Source organism: Lepisosteus oculatus, chromosome 3 (assembly GCF_040954835.1).
Source record: "Lepisosteus oculatus isolate fLepOcu1 chromosome 3, fLepOcu1.hap2, whole genome shotgun sequence".
NCBI classification, from domain to species: Eukaryota; Metazoa; Chordata; class Actinopteri; order Semionotiformes; family Lepisosteidae; genus Lepisosteus; species Lepisosteus oculatus.
Genome location: NC_090698.1, coordinates 9,193,811 through 9,216,138, shown reverse-complemented (window position 1 = coordinate 9,216,138; position 22,328 = coordinate 9,193,811). Strand labels below are relative to the sequence as shown.

The 22,328-nt window shown below is 50.4% G+C and overlaps 2 protein-coding genes across 6 annotated transcripts in view; one reads left to right on the top strand and one right to left on the bottom strand.

The window, feature by feature from the left end:
• Positions 1-517: 517 nt before the first annotated feature.
• Positions 518-21,671, bottom strand: agfg2 (ArfGAP with FG repeats 2). 4 transcript variants are annotated; one of them, XR_011187916.1, is made up of 14 exons: positions 20,314-21,671; positions 18,207-18,300; positions 14,334-14,449; positions 13,552-13,678; positions 12,529-12,646; positions 11,115-11,225; positions 9,082-9,279; positions 8,564-8,636; positions 7,422-7,468; positions 6,431-6,517; positions 5,905-6,027; positions 5,232-5,296; positions 4,045-4,242; positions 518-1,505 (listed from the first exon to the last, which is right to left on the bottom strand). XR_011187916.1 is itself a non-coding variant. In XM_069186665.1 (14 exons), exons 3-14 carry the CDS (start codon positions 18,258-18,260, stop codon positions 4,195-4,197), a joined length of 1,167 nt encoding a protein of 388 aa, XP_069042766.1. In that variant the 5' UTR covers positions 18,261-18,300; positions 18,773-18,865; positions 19,388-20,210; the 3' UTR covers positions 1,541-4,194. The 4 variants fall into 4 exon arrangements, 3 of the variants coding, with proteins under 3 accessions (XP_069042766.1, XP_069042765.1, XP_069042767.1); XM_069186665.1 differs by lacking the exons at positions 518-1,505; positions 20,314-21,671 and adding exons at positions 18,773-18,865; positions 19,388-20,210 and having other exon boundaries at positions 1,541-4,242; XM_069186664.1 differs by lacking the exon at positions 518-1,505 and having other exon boundaries at positions 1,541-4,242.
• The window catches only part of acap1 (ArfGAP with coiled-coil, ankyrin repeat and PH domains 1), a 40,988-nt gene continuing 38,919 nt past the window's right edge, over positions 20,260-22,328 (top strand). Inside the window, exon 1 of one of the 2 annotated variants that reach the window (XM_069186663.1) lies at positions 20,260-20,363. In XM_069186663.1, coding sequence (XP_069042764.1) covers positions 20,356-20,363 — 8 coding nt within the window. In that variant the 5' untranslated portion in view covers positions 20,260-20,355. The remainder of the gene's footprint in view (positions 20,364-22,328) is intronic. The other variant, XM_069186661.1, reaches the window with a different exon arrangement.

Sequence of the window (22,328 nt, the reverse complement as noted above, 5' to 3'; positions counted from 1 at the left end):
CACACAGATATATCGGGGTCAGGATCTTGAACCAGGAGCCTCCTGGCAATAAGACACGAGCTTTTAACTCTTAAGGTCTTCTTGCTCAACCAGGTCATTCTCACTCAGTGACGTGGCCGGTTACGGCTGCTGCCTTACTGCTCCAGATTCCACTGTGTTTCAGTACCACCCTCAGGTATCTATCTGCGTGGAGTTTGCATGTTCCCTCCTGGTCTTTCCCTGCGGCCTCCTCTTTGCTGCCAGCTCCCACAGACCCGCTGGCCAGGCTGGGCTGGTGTCTCTGGACCCTTCCTCCGTAGCCCCCAGCCGGGCCTCCCTCGTGCGCTGTCTGTCCGGCCGGCCGGACGTCTGACCAGGATAATGGTTGGAAGAGCTCAAACCACAATGAAAGAATGAAACTCTGAAGTTTCCAGAGTGTCAGCAGAGCTGGCCATTCCTGCTGCTGGGTCGCAGGCACTGAAGTAGAGAAAGACAGAGCTCTGGCAGTGACCTCTGCTTTAAAAAGCACGTTTTCATAGGAGTGTTTTATTACTATTAGGAATTCCTTACAATTATATAGCACTTTTCTGGACACTCCACTCAGAGCGCTTTACAGGTAATGGGGATCCCCCCCCCCGCCCAGTGTGCAGCCCCACCTGGATGATGCACCAGTACTCTCCTCACACACCAGCTCTCAGTGGGGAGGAGAGCAGAGTGATGAAGCCAGTTCAGAGAGGGGGATTATTAGGAGGCCATGATTGGTAAAGACCAGGGGGAAATTTGGCTAGGACATCGGGGTTACACCTCTACTTTTTTCCAGAAACACCCTGGGATTTTTAATGACCACAAAGAGTCAGGACCTCAGTTTTACATCTCATTTAAAGAACAGCACCTTTTTTACAGTATAGTGTTCCAATTGCTATACTGAGGCATTAGGACCCACACAGACTACAGGGTGAGCACCCCCTACTGGTCCCACTAACACCTCTTCCAGCAGCAGCCTTAGCTTTCCCAGGAGTCTCCCATCCAGGTACGGGCCAGGCTCACACCTGCTAAGCTTCAGTGGACTACTAGTGGTGAGCTGCAGGGTGACAGAACTGCTGGTACAATTATTATTACTATTAGCCGAAGTACATTAATACCAACCAGCAGCTATAACTGTAACTAACTGAAGACACAGAGGGCCAACACTACTGTCTTGGGTGAGTTCATTCACTGGATTGACTGAGACGTGCCAAGATGAATGATCATTCAGTCAGAGCTGTCCACTGGTTCGTGCTTCATTTCTTCAGAAAGAAGATCAACCGTGAAACGTGAAGCAGAGGAACCAAAGATGAAGCGAAAGGGAGACTACACAAAGGGTGGTGGGTGTCTAAAACAAGCCACACAGCCTATTTGTTTACGTTCATACCTTTGGGATCCAAGAGCAGGCCTGATGAGATCCTTGTATCAAACACAATTAGCAACTGAACGACTTGGACCCTGATTGAGTTCCTTGTTTGTAAGCTGTGTGCTCTTCTGATTTACTGTAGGAGAGACATAATTGGCAAATGGGGACACCTTAACGATTAATATTTATTACACGCAATAAATTAGTGAAAAACCTTGTTTCAAATTGAGGGGGCAAATACTCCAGTCAGTGACTGCAGAATCCATGTATGCTATAATACCCCAGTTTCTAAAAATACATCAGTCTTCACTAATTCTCTGCTCCCTATCCCTGGCAAATATCCCTGTTTTTTTATATTTGCCAGGGATATTTTTAAAGCAAAAAGAGCTTTAGATAAAATTGCATGTAAACATGTATGCTGTAGTTGCAGTCTTATTGTAGAACAAAAATACAAAACAGGACAACACAAGGGCTCTGTTGTGCTTTGCGATACAGAAAAGCAGGATATGACATTTGGTCTGGAACATTTGGAGGACATTGTACCTGTTTTGCTAAATTTTTACAGCTGCAAGGCCTTGTTTTTGGCCTCGCTGTTACATTCAACAGTGCTGTACATTCAACAGAACCTCTGGACACATGCATCCTGAGATCTGGGTTACACATCCCAAAAAATCCAAACGAGTAAAAATAAAATGGCAGGTTTTTTTTTTTCCATCCCCGTGGTTGTCCCAACATCATGCGCGTGCAGAGACCCCGCGTCCTGCGTCAAGCGGTTTTTTTTTTTAGGTCTTTTAAGAGCCAGGTTGGTGCTCTTGTAAAAGATAGGGGTTTGTTTTGAAGGCCTGATTGGAGTGGACTTTGTCAGTCACCTGCTGTACCTAGTCTGACTGCAATGGGCTTTCATCTACAGGCGCCTGACGTTAACTGGCCAGGAGCTGTACAGAGATCAGCGGGGTCTTCAGACAGCAGGCCACCGAACACCCTGCCAGGAGAAGGCAGGCTGTGATGGCAGCCAGCTGCAGGAAGACATGGGTTCACCCGGTGTGTCCAGCGATGGGCGTGGCTCGATCCAAGGGATCAGTCGTCTTCCAGGTTTAAACAGAAATACAAATAATGTGACCATATGTCTGAAATGTCGCATCGTCTCTCTGATTCCCGGTTCTTAAAAAAATTCCATAGACCTCTACCCCAGTTCTTCCAAAATACCCCAAAGCTCTATCCCATCCCTGTGGCAGGACGGCCTGCGGAGGGGGTTGTGAGGGGCAACAGTGTGTTGGGTTTGGATGGTTGCTTGATTGAACGCTGAAAGACAGTGCTGGCCAGGGAGGCGATGGAAATCTCCCAGACATCGTCCTGTCTCAGGGGCCTGAGGGTGGGGGTAAACTTATTTTGGGATATTTGTTGCCAGTTTGTGAAGCAGGGCTAAGAAGAACCCCTCTGTAGCACTAGAGCAGTGCTCTGTGTTTTTGCCACAGAAGAATTCACATGCTGAAACTCCCCGCAGTGCAAAGCAGAGCACAGAGTGATACAGCGCTCCTGCTGTTTCCGGAACAAGTCTCCCCTTATCAAAGCAGGACAGCCCAGTTTTCCTTCCGTGCTCTTGTACTGGTGCAGTACTTGTTTGTGCCACCTCTGTTGCATGCCAGGTGTTGTGTCTCTCCCATAGTATCCCTTATAGCAGGACTGAGGGCTGCACACTTGCATATATAGCCAGTGTTTGTTCAAGGTACTTCCAAAGACAGATTGTTAGGCACAAGAGCCAGCGTAGGGTCTGATCTTGGTACAAAGACAAAGCTTCATGCAGACAGCGTACGCTTAAGCCCATAGCAGTGCTTCAGATATTGATTAGGCTTAAAGTTTGCAATTATTGTCAGCAATAAGCATCAACCTGTTCAAATGGTGTATTGCATCTTGAAGAAGCACTTCCGCTGCAAAAACTTGCAAATTAAATTAAATGGTAAAATCACATTTTTGTTTCCTCACCTAATGAGGCCTCTTAATTGTTTTCGCCAAAAAAACGAATTCAGCAGATTTGGGGAAAATTGTGTTCTGGGGAAATAAACCTCAGAGAACAGCCCCGGGGGTGGACAGACTGGTCACTTCACGTGATTGGCTGTGTTCCTTCTCCCTTGCTTTTCAACCCGAGTCGCAGGGGGCGGGGGGGGGGGATGGGGCAGGGAGGGGCGACAACCGCAGCACACCAGCTTCTGTCCTGAAGCGTCAGTGGAACTGCTGGCAGAGCAGGCGGCACAACGCCCCCCACAGGAGGACGGGAGAAACTGCGGCCGGCTGCTTGTGAGCACTTACTGTCGGCCGTCACTACTGGCAAAGCCTGTCGACCCCTGCTGCCCTGTCTTAATAAGAACGATAGGGAAAGCAGATTGCAACTCAGTGCGGTGTAAATGCCTTTTGTGATCAGCATGTCTCCAGGGAGTCTTACAGCAGGTGTGTGTGCAGGGGGGGCGCAGGACCAAGGAAATCTCCCTGGTGGGTGCTGCACTTCGATGTCGGCCAATGTGCGCCCCCCCTCCCATAAGTGAAAGTCGCTGGGATCCTTTGGGGTTGAAGGTGCAGCTCATCAATAGCTCAGTTCAGGGGTTGATGAATTACTTCCAATGCCCCCCCAAGACATAGAGGTGCAGGAAATGAGGTGGTGAGATGACCTGCTGCCTGACCTGTGCCCCCACCGACGTGGTTGAGGCAGTTCAGACGAATTTGGTGGGGGGGGGGTAGCGCGCCCTTTTTGGTTCCCCAAAAATATCCCGTTCCAGCTTGCGAATCCCTGCGGAGGGAGGGAGAGAAGATGGACAGGGACCAGTCTCGCCTCAGATGAAAGGGTTTCGGGTTGATCTTCCTTTAGGGTAGACGGTTCCCTGTGAAAGGACAGAGAGAGATACAGGACGGCACTGGATACCGCAGTCGACCACAGACAGGACAGGCCCAACAAAAGCCTGGTGACTTACAAAGCTGAGAGCCACACATTACGAGGCCAGTGACCTCCGTGACCTGTGTTCGAGAGCCACATGGCCTCCTGGCCTCCTCCCCTAATTAGATGCTAAAGAATTATTCACTGAATTGCCACCGGCTTTTCCCTCCTAGACTGTTCTACATGTGGGCTGTAATGTAGCTGCTTTGTATTAAAATGAGGTCAATGAGCCCTCCCCATGTTACAGATCATTGGGAATCATCCATCCTGGTTATGCACCCAGGCCCCAGGCTCTGGACCACGAATGAGATTATCGATCTCATATGAAAGGGTTATCCGTCTTCAGATCTCTTCACCCCCTTTCCCCGTGCATTTTATCCATAATTCAGTTAATTATTTATGACAAATTGGATTATGTGCAATGTTATTATGAATACAGTAGAACTTTGACTGTGGCTCACACATTCAGAAAATGATAATTTATAACTCATTCAGCTATAAGATCATTTTTGTTCCCACTTCATCTGGGTTATGAATAAATCTTCTCTTTCACTCATACGAGGCACAGCGCACAGATCCAGGAAAAGACCAAAAAATACATTATTCTCAACTTCACTCAGGACAGGTGACATTCAAAGCGAAAGCACTGACAAAAGTCAGATATTTAAGGTGCCTGTTAAACAATACAAAATCTTTAAAAGAAACCGATTAAAAAAAAAAAGAGCTCAGAAAAACAGGAGCTCTGTTAAAAGATGGTATAGTACTTTGAAGCTGAAAAATGTATCATCTGCTGTCCCCTGGTGGTTAGGTATAAAATATCAGCGCTCCAGGAAAGGGGAAATGGACCTGGGAAATGGGCTGTATTTTTTTATCTAAAAGCTAAGGTTTTCTAGAACTAGTGATGTGGCTCTATGTGTCACCTGGAGTCATACTCACTGTGAAGGGGTTGATGGACACATTGGGTCTGGGGGCTGTTTTTGGCCCTGGGAGAGATGGCTCACCTACAGACAAAGTAGAACAGGAAAACCAGTGAGTTATAGACTGGAGTTCTAAAAAATAGACCCAGTACATAATGGTCTGTGACCCCATATCTACACCTTCCATGAGTCCATGTCTACATGTTTCACAACCCCTTTTATCAACAGCTTCCATGACTCTACCATGACACCTTCCATGACTTTCATACCTACTGTATAGCTTCCATGAGCCCATGTCCCACCCTGCATGAGCTCATCTCTACACCTTGCATGAGCTCATGTCTGCACCTTGCATGAGCCCATGTCTAAACCTTGCATGAGCTCATCTCTACACCTTGCATGAGCCCATGTCTAAACCTTGCATGAGCTCATCTCTACACCTTGCATGAGCCCATGTCTAAACCTTGCATGAGCCCATGTCTAAACCTTGCATGAGCCCATGTCTAAACCTTGCATGAGCTCATGTCTGCACTTTGCATGAGCTCATGTCTAAACCGTGCATGAGCTCATCTCTACACCTTGCATGAGCTCATGTCTGCACCTTGCATGAGTCCATGTCTAAACCTTGCATGAGCCCATGTCTACACCTTGCATGGGCCAATGTCTGCACTCATGAGGTCCAGTAACCTCACCGTTAGCGTGCTGATTCCTTGCGGGCTGCTGGAGAAAAGCATTCTGGGGTTTCGGAGGCGGGAAGCTCGCTGAATGGGGGAAGACTTGGGAAGAGGAGGAACTGAAACGGTTGGAATCATCCCCTGTTAGAACAATGTACAAATCAGAAACCAAGAAGATGCTGAAAACAATGATGAACTACTAACACTCCTAAATGGCCTCCGTAGCAACACACTTTCTCCTTACAGCCTTGATGAAGGCCTGCCTGGAGACACTGATGTCACACATGCTTGAACAGATCTATCCTTTTCAGGTCAAAACTGGCTCTTCCTTTAAATAGCAAAGTTAGGTACTGCTGTTTCTCTTCTTTCTTTTCAGTCTAAATACAAAGCTAGTTAAAGACATTCTTTATAATTTGCCCAATTCCGATGCTTTCTCTCACACTGGTGTAACTCAAAGATTGTTTCAAAGATTACCTCCCTTACTGTGAAAGGACAGGAACTCCAAAGCAGTCCTCTGAATACAGGTGTCTGTCCCAGTTCTTACCTGTAGGGGCGCTGTTGCTGCTGAAGGGGTTGCTGGCGGAGAAGGCAGGCTGTGCAGCAGGGGTTGTGCTAAATGGACTGGGAAAGTCTGTGGAGAAGAAAGCCATGTGGGGAACTGAAGGTATTAAAAAAGAATTCTGATGGATCTCCCTAATTTCTAGTTTCACTCTCACTGCTGGCAGGGCCTGACCAGTTTTATACTCCTAGTTTCTGCCCATCGGTCCTCACAGACCAAGCCTGATCCTGGAGCACCCCAGTCCAGGAGGGATTGTAAGTCTCCTTGAATTCCCAGTTCATAAAGACTTAAGAAGTTAAAGCTCTTGCATGACTGAACGGTGGAATTGTGTGTGTGAGTGAGGAGCAGGCAGGTCTTGCTCCAGCAGGCTGCAGGACACACGTGCTTTTTGTTCCCAGAGATTACAAAACTCCCAGTGGCCAGCAGCGCCTAGTCCCAGTGACAGACTGCTGAAAGCTGACCTGTGAATCCTGCTGGGGCGAGGAGCTCCAGTTCTGAGACTGCCTCCCCTGTGCTTCAGTGGGAATGCTAAGGTTCCCAACAGCAACTGTACCTGAGAAACATTTATCATGCTATATCATGGGATTCCGTGACCCACTTATAAATGAGAGGAGGCCATTCGCCCCATCTGGCCTGTCTGGTAATTAGTAGCGAATTGATCTGAGGATCTGATCCAGCTGTTTCTGTTCAGCAACAGCAGCTTGTTCCATACTCCTACCACCCTTAGTGTAAAGCGGTACCTCCAGTTCCCAGTTTTAAACCCACTTGTTTCCACTTGTGCCCTCTTGTTCACTAGCAGAGAAGCTCGGTGAAGGTGGGCTGAAGAGAGCATACCTCTTCTTACTTTCAGTAGTCTTACAAAGGTGATTTATCTACCTCCCAGGTGACTGTGAAGCGCTGTTTTGGTGCTGCAGTCTGACAAACAAGCTCTGCTTATTCCTCCCCCCCCACCCCCCTGCGGTGTTCTCTGCCTTACCTGGGAGGACGGGGGGGCTGGAGACGGGTTTCGGGAAACCGGGAGAGCTGCAGGACAGGAGAGGCACGACAAACAAGGCAGACGAGAGAGGCGCCGTTACAATGTGACGCCCAACTTTTCAAACCCCTTCTTAAAAATGATAGTTTAATGAAATGCGTCTTTAAGTCAGATGCAGCTGGGGAAAAGCACGGATTTCGTTCAACTGAGGTTCGCCTTTCTCCTTCAGAGGGACCAAGCAATCCTTACAGACAGTGGCCCCTATACAGATGGGGACTGCTGGGCTTTGAAAATAAAGAGGCAGATCTCTCTTGCTTAGAAAAACGAGATTTTTTAGCTTGCTTACAAAAATGAGTATTTGCCTAGAAAAAAATATTATCTACTCAGTCAACATGCTAACTATTCGACTTTCTTTTTGTCAGACACTATCATCAAAGAAACATTCTGTTCTGCAGCTTGTTCTGCAGGCGGAGCGGTGGCTCTGAGGCTCAGGATCTGCGCTTGGGGCTGGAAGGTTGCCGGTTCAAATCCTGCAGCCGGCAAAGGAATCCTACTCCGGTGGGACCCTGAGCAAGGCCCTTAACTGCAACTGCTCCAGGGGTGTTGTACAATGGCTGACCCTGTGCTCTGACCCCATGCTCTCTCCCTGTCTGTGTGCCTGTGTGTCTCATGGAGAGCAAGCTGGGGTATGCGAAAAGATAATTCCTAATGCAAGAAATTGTACAGGGTTAATAAAGTGATGTTAATTAATTATAAACGTCACAAGTACAGAAGAGCTGTAACACCCTGGTGATGAGCTGCACAGTGAGTTATATTGGTGTTTTCTATCTACATCAAGGGGGCGCCATAGTTTAGATCCATAACGCCTGGCCCTGCAGACAATGTTTATTTTACAGTGACCAGATGGGTCCATAAGGGGACTGGCAAGGCCCCAAACAGCTGGGCACCAACATGGATGGAGAGAAGAACATACAGTGAAAGTGAGATCTCCTTTTCCAGAGACACGGACACAGAGAGGACTGTGGGTAGGAAAGCGACTGTAAGCACAGTTCTGAACAGGAAGGACTTTGTGCTTGTGCACTGTTTCTGTACAGAGATTCCTGGTGAGTTTCTGAGCAGATGGACTGACTGATGAACATACTCACCTTCCTGGGGTGGAGCTACTGGAGAGCTTGTTGCTAAACAGGCTGCTGTACTGAGACATACTGTTAGGGGGCGCTGTAGTGCGAGAGAAAAACAGGCAAAGCACATAGTCAGAGGTCAGTTGTTTCTGTTAGCGCTGTCAATGGGCACAGAATCAAATAATTGCTGGTTTCAGCAGTGGGAAGTAGTGGATCAGGGTCTGGACATAAACATACAAAAGCTGAAGGTGACAATTCCTGGATGTGGCACTGTTGTTATATCCTGGAGCAATGAAATTCACTTGTTTCAGTACAATATCCAGCTACAGAGAGCTGGTTATCTCCAGGTCATCACTGTAAGGGGAAATCTCTTCTCATTTGACTCAAAAACCTTAAGAAATCCAGAATCATTTTTGTACATCAGGAGTAATGACCCCGCCAGAGCCAGGTTTCTGGAAAACCCAGCCAGCGTCTTGTGGAAAATGACAACCTGACTGAGAGACCGGTGTTTTCTGTCTGCCCCGCTGCCCGCTTGCGCCTACCTGCGCCTGGCACATTCTCCGCGAACACGCCGTCCAGCTGCGACAGGGCGGCGTACTTGTCCCGCGGGGGCAACGCGGAGCCAGAGGCGGCCTGCTGGGGAGAGGTCAGTCCGCCGAAGTCCACGCTGGAGGACCTGGGAAAGGCGCGGAAGGGCCCTGGGCCCGTCGAGGAGGAGGAGGAGGAAGAAGCGCTTCGCCCTGGACCAATCAGAAGGAAGCGCAAAGGTCAGAGGTGAAAGAGGGCAGCTCTCATTTTCCAGAACCACGTTTTACCCCCCCAAATCCAGGAACCCACAAGCAAGCGAGACATCATCTTAAACTGAGATGTTCTGTAGAGTGTGCAGTAGCTGATCGGCGTTATTAATGCTCTGCATTCAGTTGACTTCAGACAAGAGCCCAGACTTCCTGACGTCATTGACAGCTTATGGGAATGGCACCAGAATCCAAGATATCCTGCCTGTCAGGCACATGCTCTGAAAGCTGAGCTCCTGCTCCATGAAAAGACCAGATGTTGCTCTGAGCACTGGAAAGTCAATTAGAAAATAAAGACACAGTGAGAGCTTTCATCCAGTCTTTTGAGCTTCTTCATTAAATGCAAACCCACAGATCTGGAGGAAACAGCATGACTGATGTGCGGCCGAGGCACATGGTTTGTCGTGCCTGAGGCGGATTCAGGCCTGAGCTTTTGTCTCGCCGAGTCAAAACTGGGGAACTGGGGCTGCCAGCTTTTTTGGCGCTGGCTGTGGCAGGGGCACTGATGGGGCATTTCTGCTGTATAAAGAATATGGTTTTCCGAGGAAGGGCGGAGATGAGGGCCCCCTGAGATTACTCTCAGGTGTATTCCTTGGCATGACACTGTCCTGATGTCCTTATGGAAAAAAGGTACTACTTGGATACACATGGCTAGTGCAAAACCTTCAACAGCCTGGTCGGACAGTTTCTTATCTCAACAACCTGTTTAGTTAACCCCTTTTTGATCAATCAGTGAGCTCCCATGTCCTGCACGTGTTTTTATCTGTTGTTAACGTTTCGATCGATTTAAAAAAAACATTGTTTCTCAATTACTGGACACACCCAGGACCCAGGAGCTACACAGGAGCTCCAGGTCACTCATTTTAAGGCAGGGGATGTGTTAAGCAGGGCAGACTTTATACCGGGATTTTGGGGGTTCACACCCCCGCAAGTACTGTGCAGAAAAGCGCCACAGTAGTAGTGTCAGCGCCGGTCTTGTACGCATCCAGCAGACGTGCACGGTCTCACCCCAGACGGCCAGCCTCTCGGCGTCCACTGACACATGAGCGCGGGCGCAGACGCGGCAGTGAGAAACAGGGCACCCCCGCGGGCACAGGGGTACACACCGACACCACAGCCACGCGTGGGTCAGGCCCCGAGCGAGGCTGCTTTTCGAGGTGCTGCTGGAGGGGGTGAGAGGAGGGGCGTTCAAGGACGGGGGTGGGGTACAAAGCGAAGACACCCTCCACTACTCTTACGGCAGAGGGCGACTACATTCCTTCTCTGCAGCTTCGCTCCCAAAGCCCCAGCCTCACGTCCTGCAGAACCTGCTGTTAGCTGGAACCCCTGCTGGTGAAGGAGACACAGGAGTACACACCTGTGTGGCCTGGCTGTAAGGCTGGGCTCAGTCTAGCGGTTAGGGATAAAGGATTAGGATCAATTGGAAAGGACAGATTTAGCAGGAAGGAGAGGCTGGGGTTGAGGGACAAGGCTGTCTATGTGTTCTGGGGTAAGGGGTGAGTCACAGTAACTGTGGCAGGACTCGGGCTGACGGAGGGTAAGGCAGCCTTCTGTGTGTGGCAGGGTCCCAGGTTCGAAAGATTTGCTCTAACTCCCAGCAGACTGTTAGGTCTGTCTGCTACAACTGCAGTTTACTCAGATGTGTCCTCCAGGTGATTCGGAGGGCTACCAGCAAAGACCAGGAGAGCGGGAGGGAGTCAGGGTGGGGTCCCGGCTCGTGTCCCAGGTAAGGCTGTGGGCTAAGCAGGAGAAGGCTCAGCTGGTTCGGATGGTGCCGTTACCTGAGGGGCGCGGGAGGGCAGGGAAGGCGGGAGCCTGGCTTTTGGGGCCCATTCCCGGGGATGCATGTGCAGAACGGAGCTTATCGGATCCGGACAACAGAAATCCCAAGTCTGCGAGAGGACAGAGATAACAGTTTTTAACCCAAACCTTCTTCGCAAGGGTTTGAACTCTTCCTGTGCCGTCCCATTGCTCTGCACAGTAGGTTGTCTGGGGTTCCAGCACAGCTGTGATAATGCTGTTACTGCAGTACCCCCTCGTTAGGGTGACGTCCCTTGTTCTCACTATGGTACATGATGGAATTACCGTGATGCGGCAGAGACACAGGGAAGGAGAAGGAAAGCACGTCAAGGCAGGGAACAATGTGAGAGATGCCTGTTAAATTAACACGTATGCGCACACAACACAGTCTTGCAATGCAATACGTACAGCAGTACTGCCACATAGTGAGGAAGATCAGCTCATTTTACATGCTGGCTTAGCAGTTTTGTTTTGCAGCAAAACGGTCACTGCGCTGTGTATTGAAAACAGCTTGTCCACTTCTCAAGTTCAACAGGCCTGTAGTAAAGGCTTACTACCACGAGAGGGCAGTAGAGATGACACAAGAGGGCTCTTGCAGCAGAGCATGATTGCATACAGGAGTTGGCAGCTCCTATCGCTGTTTTCATGGAAAACATGACTCCCACCAGGCTAAAACACAACTACTATAAGCGCCACAGAAACCCTTTATTTCAAAGAAAGCAGAAGAGAAGAGCTTGGGTTTTACAACGCTCTCCTTAGAATATAAATATAGGTATACTGACTGAATCTTCATTCGAAGTGTTCTCTGCTTCCAGAAATTGGATGACACTTGATCTCACCCTGTCGTATACAAAACCATTATCATGACAAAATGTATACCGAACAACAAAACTACTTTGGACCTTATCAATCAGCTCCAGAGTGACTGTAAGAGTCTAGAACCCTGTGACTGCGCTGTGTCAGTGTACTGGACTCCACAGGGACTGTAAGAGTCTAGAGCCCTGTGACTGGGCTGTGTCAGTGTACTGGACTCCACAGGGACTGTGAGAGTCTAGAGCCCTGTGACTGGGCTGTGTCAGTGTACTGGACTCCACAGGGACTGTAAGAGTCTAGAGCCCTGTGACTGGGCTGTGTCAGTGTACTGGACTCCACAGGGTTTCTAAGCAATTGTTTCTGGCGCTTCAGGTTATGTTATTCAGAAGACATGCAGGTAAATAAGACTTTAAGTACTAAAAACCTGAAGTATAAAATGTGAGATGTTCACTGCCCTACAAGCTGCTTTGTGCAACAACTTTAAACTCAGATGTCAGGGTAAGGGGAACCTTACCATAAAGCTTTTTTTGTGACTGAGTGCAGGACAAGAACAAGAAGGGCATTCTGGGGCTCCTGGCTCACCTTTGGGTGACTCCCGAAAACTCTGGGAGCGGCTTGGGAGAGTGGTGTAGGCCTCAGTGCGCAGGCCGGTGGGGGACACAGGGGGCCCTCTCTCCCAGGAGGGTGGCTGTGTTTGCGACTGCAAGGACAAAGAAGAGGATGGTACAACACTGCTGGCTTCATTCAGGAAACACCTGGACACACTAGGACATACTAGGATACACTGGGACACACCAGTACACACTGGGATACACTGGGACACACTGGGACACACTGGGACACACTGGGACACACTGGGACACACTAGGAAATACTAGGATACACTGGGACACACTAGGACATACTAGGACATACTAGGACATACTAGGATACACTGGGACACACTGGGGCACACTGGGATTTGCATCAAGTTAACTTCAGGTGTGTAGAAGACTCTACAGCCGAAACTGTGTCCGCATGTTGTGCCTCTTCCCTTTTCCTGTTAGCAGGGAATAAACCTTTACCTGTTCCTTTGCACCCTGAACAGGCTGACGCAGCTACCCACTTGAACTTCCTCAGCCAATGAAAACTCATAGCCCATTTTAGGCTTGCCTTGCACTTTTAGTCTTTTAGGATTGAGAATCTTGTCCGGCAGCTTCCCAAAGGGTGCCAGAGACAGTCTAATATCACCGCTGAGCCTGAGGTAATCCCTAGGTTGAGTCTGTACCTCCTGTGAGTTTTGAATCCTTGAAAACGCTGTGGCGTGAGCCCTCAGTAACAGATTGACATGACCTTTGCCCCCACACCCGGCCCACTAACAGGAGGTCTTATCCACTGGGTGAAAATAATGGCTGCACCTAATGTTCACTGCAGGTCTAAGGCTATGAAACAGGTATGGGAAGACCCAGTTCCTGTAGGTTTCACAGTGATTCAGAATGATTCAGCTTCTTATCCATATTTAACTATTTCAATGAAATAATGAAGGCTGAAGGCGGAACGAATGTCAGAAGACCCTGAAGCCCTCAGAGACCAGAGCTGCCCAGCCTTACGGTACAAATGTCTCACCTGCGTCCTGGTGGGACGGGTGTTGGGCACTGGGGGTGCCGAGCTGCTCTGCTGGGGGGAGGTGAGGGGTGGGACTGCGGGGCTCCAAGGCCCGTCGACAGATGTCCTCTTGCTCTTCGAGATGTGCCTGCAACAAAGACAGAGACGCAGCTCTCACTGACAGCACAGAGATCACAGCAGAGTGAGCACTGACTGGAGGAGAGACGCAGCTCTCACTGACAGCACTGAGAGATCACAGCAGAGTGAGCACTGACTGGAGGAGAGACGCAGCTCTCACTGACAGCACTGAGAGATCACAGCAGAGTGAGCACTGACTGGAGGAGACACAGCTCTCACTGACAGCACTGAGAGATCACAGCAGAGTGAGCACTGACTGGAGGAGAGACACAGCTCTCACTGACAGCACTGAGAGATCACAGCAGAGTGAGCACTGACTGGAGGAGACACAGCTCTCACTGACAGCACTGAGAGATCACAGCAGAGTGAGCACTGACTGGAGGAGAGACACAGCTCTCACTGACTGGAGGAGAGACCCAGCTCTCACTGACAGCTGAGAGATCACACATGCCCTGGGCATGTCACAATGTACCTGTAGAGCACAAAGCCAAGGGCAATGAACCCATCAGTCCCGGAGGCTCCTGGTGACCAGTCACAGCCAGTTAATGACAGAGTCCAGAATGGAACCAGGGATCTCCTGACATCTGAGCTTAATCTTTCCTCTGTGGAGCCCAAAGACTGTTTTTTTGTTGCTGTGGTGCTATCGTGCCAAGGTTTGTTCTTACCATTTCTTCTTTTCGTACTTGTCCTGCAGAAACTCCTTCAGCTTCTGGGTGTCTCTGGGGTCGAAAACCCCCTCCAGCCTGGGCTCATAGATGGCAAGCCACACTGTCTTGCACACCTGGAAACACAGGAAGAAGCGTGAGTGGAAGTGACCTTTTGAATCTGGTAGCATGGTGGATTGAGAGCCGGTGATGCTGCTTCTTGAGTCTTGTACTTGATTCTAGACCAGGGCATCAGTTTGTGTGGAGTTAGCATGTTCTTGTGGCTTTCTGTGTGCTCTGGTACGCTGCCTAGGTTAACTGGTGTCTCTAAACTGTGTGTGTGTAACCTGTGTGTGTTAGACTGATACTCCCACCTTGGTGCAGACCCTCACCATAAGCAGCTTTGTCATAATGGATGGATGATAATAATAATAATAATAATAATAATAATAATAAAACTTTATTTTATATAGCACCTTTAAAGATGGCTTCTCAAAGCGCTTGGATATCATCAATATCAAGGATTTGGGGGATCATATTACTGAAGATAATAATTATAGTAAAACTGTTTATACTCTTCTACCCTGAAGCACAGTACAACTTATCAGTCAATAGAAACACAGGCAGTTTAAGCATTGAAAAGAAGCCAGTGTTTAAAACAGATGTAAAAGATGGCAGTCTTGAAGTATCCAGTACCTTTAGAGAGAGCTCTCTACAGTCACTGTGCTTGATGAAAATCTCAATCCGGACAATTTGGATACTTTTTATCTTTAAAACTGTGAGGGTGTGCCTGGACTTACAGAGGACCCCCACACTTGCTGTTGTTTGTTCCAGACGAGCAATCAATCCATTAATAGGACTTAGAATAAGTTGCATGTGAACTCCTTGCATGGTTCTATTCGCTTAACATGCAGAAGGGCTGCTTTTAACGTTTGAGTAATTTACAGTCTCTACAGCCTTTGTGCAGAACAAGATCTTGCCGAGCTGGGTTCGCACCCAGGTGTGGGGGGTTTCCCAAGAGCTAGATAGGGAACCCCTGACTCACACCACCAAGGTGTGGGCTAGTTTTCGTATTGGGGGTTGGGAGGGGTCAAAGACATTCAGTACAATACTGATCTCCAAGAAGAGGGGAAGCCGTTATAAATTTGAGGGTCAAGGTTAGATCTAGAGAAAAATCTCTGGTCCCTTTCTGAGACCAAACCTATCGACTTCTCCTGCATGTGTGGGCCATCCCCCCCAAGCACGACCCCTAATACTGCGCTTGTACACACCCCAAGGGAACCCCAATCCGCTGAAGACCCCAAGAGCTTTCTAAGAGACTAAAAGCCTGCGATCAGCGAGCTGGGTGATCTGGGCTCGGCTCAGGGTGTGGTAAAGTCAGTCAGGGCTCAGGAGGAGCAAAAACCTGGAGTTTCTGGTTCCGCAAGGATCCTGACTGAACACCCGCGCCAACAAAAACTCTCGGTTTCCGACGGCGAGCCCTGATAAGGAGGTGAAGAGAGGAGACGGGGCCAGCCGGCAGAGACAGGTGGAACAGCATGGGGGGGGCGCGTTTCAGTTCAACCAGATCTCCCGGGGGGTGGGGGCTGGTCACCCAACTGGTTGCACCGCCACCCCCTGCAGCAGGAATGCGGGCGAGCCCTGTTCCGCCTCACGCCACACCACGCCCCCCGGTGACTCCCAGTCGTGCCCTGCGACTCAGAGAGAGAGAGAGGCAGGAGGGCCTCACCCAGCCCTTGACCTCTGACCCACAAGCCCTCCCATCGCCCAGCGCTTTATTCTGAACCCTGCTCCCTCAGGGGGTCTTGTAAAGATGTTGCGCCACAATGGAAATCCATAGTAAAAAAGCAGAACAACTATCAATTTTATCATATGAAGCTTCTAGAGCAATATATTAGGATAGTCCTGTTACAACTGTTACAACCATTTTCTCCTACGCCGTATAATCTCTGCTGACTTCCCTGGCTCTCTCACACCAGAAGAAGGCTCCACGGCCGAAACGTTGTCTTTTCTTTCTTCCCTTTTCAGCATGGAATAAACCTCTTTCTTGTTCTGTTACAACTAGGTTCCAATTGTAAAAGCACAACAGAACAGTCCTAGTACAGAACTGGGCTACGGCAACAGGATAGTACAACTGTTCTGTCCTGATGGGGGAGGCAGTAAAAGTCTTGCTGCAAAATGGCAGGTTTTAGCAAAACTATAATAAAATAGCATTTTTACTCCCTGTTGCATGGAAAAACTGACTTTGCGGCAGACAACAATTTTGCCTGGGGTGGGAGTTCAGCGTGTGTCGCTGTCTGCTATCTGTCACCGGCTGTCGATAATGCAGATTCTGTCTCTGCCAAAAGGGATTCCCCAGCATGAAGTAATGTGGCTCAACCCTGCTAAATGCAGACCGGCATGAGAGAGCTGCATTCGATTGCTTTCTAAATCTTTTTTTTTTTAAACGAATCCTCACTTTTTGGAGAGCTCATGAGCAATTTTAACAACTAAGGGTCAATGCATTAGTCAACGCGCCGGTGAGATCCAAGTCCTGGAATGGCAGTATTCTAGACACGGTAATAGTCACATGTGCCTCTCTTGTCTGACGCCTATGAGGTGATTTCCCTCTCACAGAAAAAGCAGCAAACCCAGGCGTCCTGTCTTCCATCCATCCATCCATCCATTTTCTAACCACTTCTTCCGATTCAGGGCCGTGGGAGAGCCGGAGCCTATCCCAGCAAGCAACGGGAGTAAAGGAGGGATGCACCCTTGTATGCCAGTCCCTCACAGGGCACACACACACAGACACACGCCCTGCTTTCATCTTGGGGAAATATGGCCACCCCAATTGTGAGGCCCTCACTCCATTAACCCCCCCCCATCCTCAAACTCGTACTCGTACTTGGCCAACGCTGGACCCCGGTCTGCCGGGCTAGAGGGTCAATCTGCCCTGTGAGCACTGCCCTCTACAGCACCAAGCCACCCAGGAGCCTCTTGACCAGGCCTCGCAGTTACCTAACTGTAGTCTAACACTCGTGTTGCTTCACAGCGAAGGGGATGATTTGGAATCTTAGTTACTTCCTCAGTCTGTCTCTCCGTTGTTCAGCAGACCTACAGTAGTTCAATAATCCAAACAGCTGCCAGATCAAAACCGTGATCTTACAGTAACCACTGTGATGCCATCACTGGCTCCACCAGGGACGTTTACCAAGGCAAACTGAAGACACAAGCGCAATTGAAAAAATATTAAACTGAACACTACAAATTAGTATGAAAATACAACTACAGCAGCCATATCACCCTGGTAGTCCACTGAAGTTCAGCAGGTGTGAACCTGGTCAGTACCTGGATAGGAAACCTCCTGGGATCTTCTTTTACTGCTAACACTAACTGGTGTTAGTGGGGCCAGCAGGGGGCGCTCACCCTGCAGTCTGTGTGGGTCCTAATGCCCCAGTATAGTGACGGGGACACTATACTGTAAAAAGGTGCCGTCCTTCGGATGAGACGTAAAACCGAGGTCCTACAGTATTTCTCTGTGGTCATTACAAATCCCAGGGTGTTTCTTGAAAAGAGTAGGGGTGTAACCCTGGTGTCCTGGGCAAACTTCCCCCTGGTCTTTACCAATCATGGCCTCCTAATAACCCCCCTCTCTGAACTGGCTTCATCACTCTGTTCTCCTCCCCACTGAGAGCTGGTGTGTGGGGAGAGTACTGGCACATCATCCAGGTGGGGCTGCACACTGGTGGTGGTGAAGGGGATCCCCATTAATTGTAAAGCACTTTGAGTTGAGTGTCCAGGAAAGCGCTATATAAGTGTCAGGAATTTTTATTATTATTATCATCATCATTATTATTAACCCAACCCCCTTCATCCCATCCCTCAGTCACCAACCAATCAGACATCCTCACTCACTTCGTTTCCATGGCACTGTAGGAATTCCACCTCCTGTTGAGAGAAGGTCGTCATGGAGATGGACTTCACCCGGTGGGGGGGGTTCAGCCCCCTCCTGGTAGAAAAAAACCCCAAAAGATAAGATGGGTTAAAATACCCGAACCTTTATAGTCTGGAATAGCTTCCGTGGGGATTTGATTCGGGTTTTCCAACAGGAGCTCCGATCTCAGTCATGAAACTGGGATTAATTAGGGGGTGGCCGGGAGGCACAGTGGCGAGCTTTGCTGCCTTGCAGGCCTGGGGTCCTGGGGTCCTGTCTGTGTGGAGTTTGCATGTTCTCCCCGTGTTCACATGGGTTTCCTCCCACCTCATGTCCAAAGACATGCCGGGAGGTTAACTGGCTCCTGGGAATAGCGGCCCTGGTGTGAGGGTGTGTTTGTGCCGGCGTGTGTGTCTGCCCTGTGATGGACTGGCGTCCCGCACAGGGTGTGCCCTGCCTTGTGCCCATTGCCTGCTGGGACAGGCTCCCGTTCCCCCGCGGCCCTGCATTAGGCAGGTGGAGTGTTCAGATCTGGAAAAGGGCTCACTGTCTTGCACGTGTTGGCGGTCTGCAAAGGGCTGCCCAGCTCTCGTCTTGAGCAGATTCGCTGAGGTTCTTCGGGAAATTGCTGGATGTGTCTCTGAGGGTTAAGGAGTTTAAAGTAACCAGAGAAGGGAAGAGGTGGGGGGGGTCGAAGATTCATTAAGCAGGAAAGAACTGTCCCAAGAGAGAAGTGTCCGAAACGATGGAGAGCCCACGCATGAGCTGTCGAGTCGACAGGGGCTCGTTTGCAAAGAGGCACCAAGCAGAGGTCATGTTTGGTGCCACTTTAAGATAAGAGACGGAGTAACAGGTCTGGGCCAGAGCGGGTTTAGAATGAGAAACACATGAACCGATTAGGGCTGAACAGCGCTGCCAAACACACACACACACACAAAACAAGAAAACAAACAAACCAACACACGCTGCAGCGTCATCTGCTCTTGCGCGGACACAGCCAAGACGTTCCGACTGCGGTGCCAGATCGTTACATAAACCGCCAGATTACACGGTTAAAACACACGCCCGAGGCTCTCTGGCGGGCCTCTCGGGACAAATTCCACCCGCCGTCGCAACAGGGAAACGCGACGACAGCTGAAAGCACGGCCTGCGGCGAGCTGACCTGGGGCCAAATGGCTTTTAAAAAGTTCCCGGGCTCGCCGTCCTCCTGTTTCTGCCCCGCGTTGCAAACGCTGCGGCTGCCGCTGGGCCACAGGTGCCCCCGAAGTTTGGGAAAAGGAGCCCGGGGAAATGTGGTCCCTTCCGGCGCCTTTAGTAAGGTTGCGGCGGGGGCGATGGTCACACCTGCTGTAATACGGCCTCGGGGTAACCGGAGGTGTCAGCGGAGGTCCCCAGAGATCAGGACTCCGCTCCACTCGGAATCTAACTGATGAAGACGTGTCTGGGGGTCACATGACCCCCGTCCCCTCGGATAAACCATAGACGGCGGGGGCGGTCATGGCAATTAGTTACAGTACCCCAATAATAAAGGAAGTACGTCAACGAGAAAAAAAAAAGATTTAGAATTTTTTTTAAAAAAAATCGCCCAGTACCACAACAGTTCGTTAGAGCGAGCGGTCTCCTCACGGCGACCTGTTGTGAGGATGTCCTAATTTTGTAAGGGGTCTATCGATATTTTTTTATGAATATTTGGGAAGCGGCGGGGTCTGGAGTGGATAAGAGTTCCACACACGAAACTCGAGTGGGAAAAACGCGCGGCGTGAACTCTCCCCCTGCGCTACACGGCCCTGCCGGGGCTCCTATCTGTCGTGAGGCTCGTCAAGCCACCGCCAGAGGTACAGCCGGGCAGATGATTCATCTCGCCTCCGGCTCCCTGTGACAGCGGCTGTGAGGCGCTCCGAGCTGGCGACGGAGGAGCCGCGTCGACACCACAGCCTCGCATACGCAGTTATGTGCAGCCCTCTGTCAGCTGTAAACGCGTGCTGACAGCACGCAGACTGTAAAAACAGCCATGGTAACTGTAATAATAAAAAAAATAAGACCAGCGGCAACAGCAGCTCTGCATCCTTCCTCCCCTGGTCTACTCACAGCATTCCGGAGCACGACGTGCACACGAAGCTGCCCACGGTGATGTCGACGTAGGTGACTCCGGGCTGGTCGCACTCGAAGCACTGCTTGTTCCCCCTGGACCGGGCCAGCTCCCTCACCCGCCCCGAGCAGATCTCCTGCTGGTCCCGGTGCTTCCTGCCGGCCATGGTCCAGAGGCTTCCCGCGCCGCCGCCGGCCGCCGTCTTGCCCTGCCGTGTGGCCGCGCAGAGGTCGGAGCCCCGCAGCCGCGACCAGCTCGCCCGTGTCCGGGGATCGACAGCCGAGCGCAGCGGCGGCGGAGGGAGCAGGAGGAGGGGGCGGCGGGGAGACGCGGTGTCTTAAACCTGTCGGGGCGTCTGGCTTTGAACCTGCGGGCTCAAGACGGCGGTGGATCCGTCTTGAATTTCCTCCTCTATCTGAAGCTCGGCACTCGCGTCCGAGCAGCAGCCAGACATCAATCTCTCTCTCCCCCCTCCCTCTCTCTCTCTCTCTCTCCCCGTCGCTCACTCACTCGCACACACACACACTCATACGCCTTCTCGTCCTGTTTGTTTTTCGCGTTGTTTCGGTTTTTATTTTCGCCCCTCTCCTTTTCCTCGGCTCGCCGAGGCTGCCCCCGTGAGATCCGTCGCGCTGCGTTTCAGGAAGAAGCGATTAAAACGATGTGCCGTCGCAACTGGAAAAGATCACGGGAATGACAGAAGCAGAAACCTAAAAAAAAAATCCTTTCCGTTTGCCTCATTCCGTGTTCTGTTTAACGACGATTAGTTATTTCATTAAGGCGATATGGGCTCATTATTGCTGTTCGTTCCCCCACGAGCTCAGTGTAACCCGTCTCACGGGAATTACGTCCACGGAGAAGAATTCAGCTTCGCTCTGATTTCAAAGACGCGAGAACAGACGGTAGGCGAAGATTTCACACAGGAACACTCCGTGAAAGTCGCTTTTCACACAGTCCTGTAGTTCCCTCACGGAGAAATCTGAATGCCATCCAACTTGAAAATCACTCTAGAAATTCTTTATATATATATGACCCTGAGGGGCTACATCGTATATCACATATTAATACCATTATTATTTTTTCAAATCCTGCATGGCATTGCGTCTGGTTCACAGAACTTCAGAAACTAACGTGGATTTAGGGCTGCAGGAGGCGCTTCTTTACACCAAGAGTGGGGGGAGTGTGGAACAAACCACACCGGCTTCCTTGAAGAAAGGACGGGGATGAAATCCTCCCATTCATGAATTACTAACTAAGGGGCCAGACGGTCCGAATGCCCCCCTGTGGCCCCCAGCCCGCTTCTGTTGGTATGACTTTCAAAAGTCGTCTCTTGTTTCGTATTACTTTATTTCACAGGGGTCTTTCCATCGGGACTCCCGAAAAAAGTCCCTTACACCATTCCTCAGAAACCGAGGGGGAGGCTTCGAAACCTGACCCCACTTCATAGAACAACAACAACAACAACAACAACAACAAAAACTTTTCCCGGTGATCTCTTGTTGACGACTCCAGCCGGACCTTCGCTCTCTCCGCAGCTGAAAATCCCCGCGACGCCACACGGAGAAGTCCCAGCTCCAGAAATCCCCAGCCGACCCCTGCCCGCCCAGCTGAGAAACCGCTCCGACTCCCACTGCCGGCCGTCCACGGGGGATTCCAGCCACAGGCTCCGTGAGCCTCAGACTCACGGCTGGGTGAGAGCAGTTGCGTCTCCAGCGAGGCACCCAGCCGTGACGCTGTGAAACCCCTAGGGGGAGCCCGGGGCGTTTTGGAAGTAATGTACTATAGTGCGGCCCGCGCGGGTTCGCACTTCTACAATCCAGATGCTCGGCGCACGCGGCGAACCTCGCCGTCTGGGATTGCGCAACACCCCCGCTGACGTCGAGCGGTTCACCCGTGACGTCACCACGCCTAATTTATCGCCGCGCTGCCACGCAAGACGTACACGCGAAACCGCTGACCTCTCCCTACCCGAACGTGGGAATTTTTGGAAAAGATGTTTAATCTGGGGAAGGAA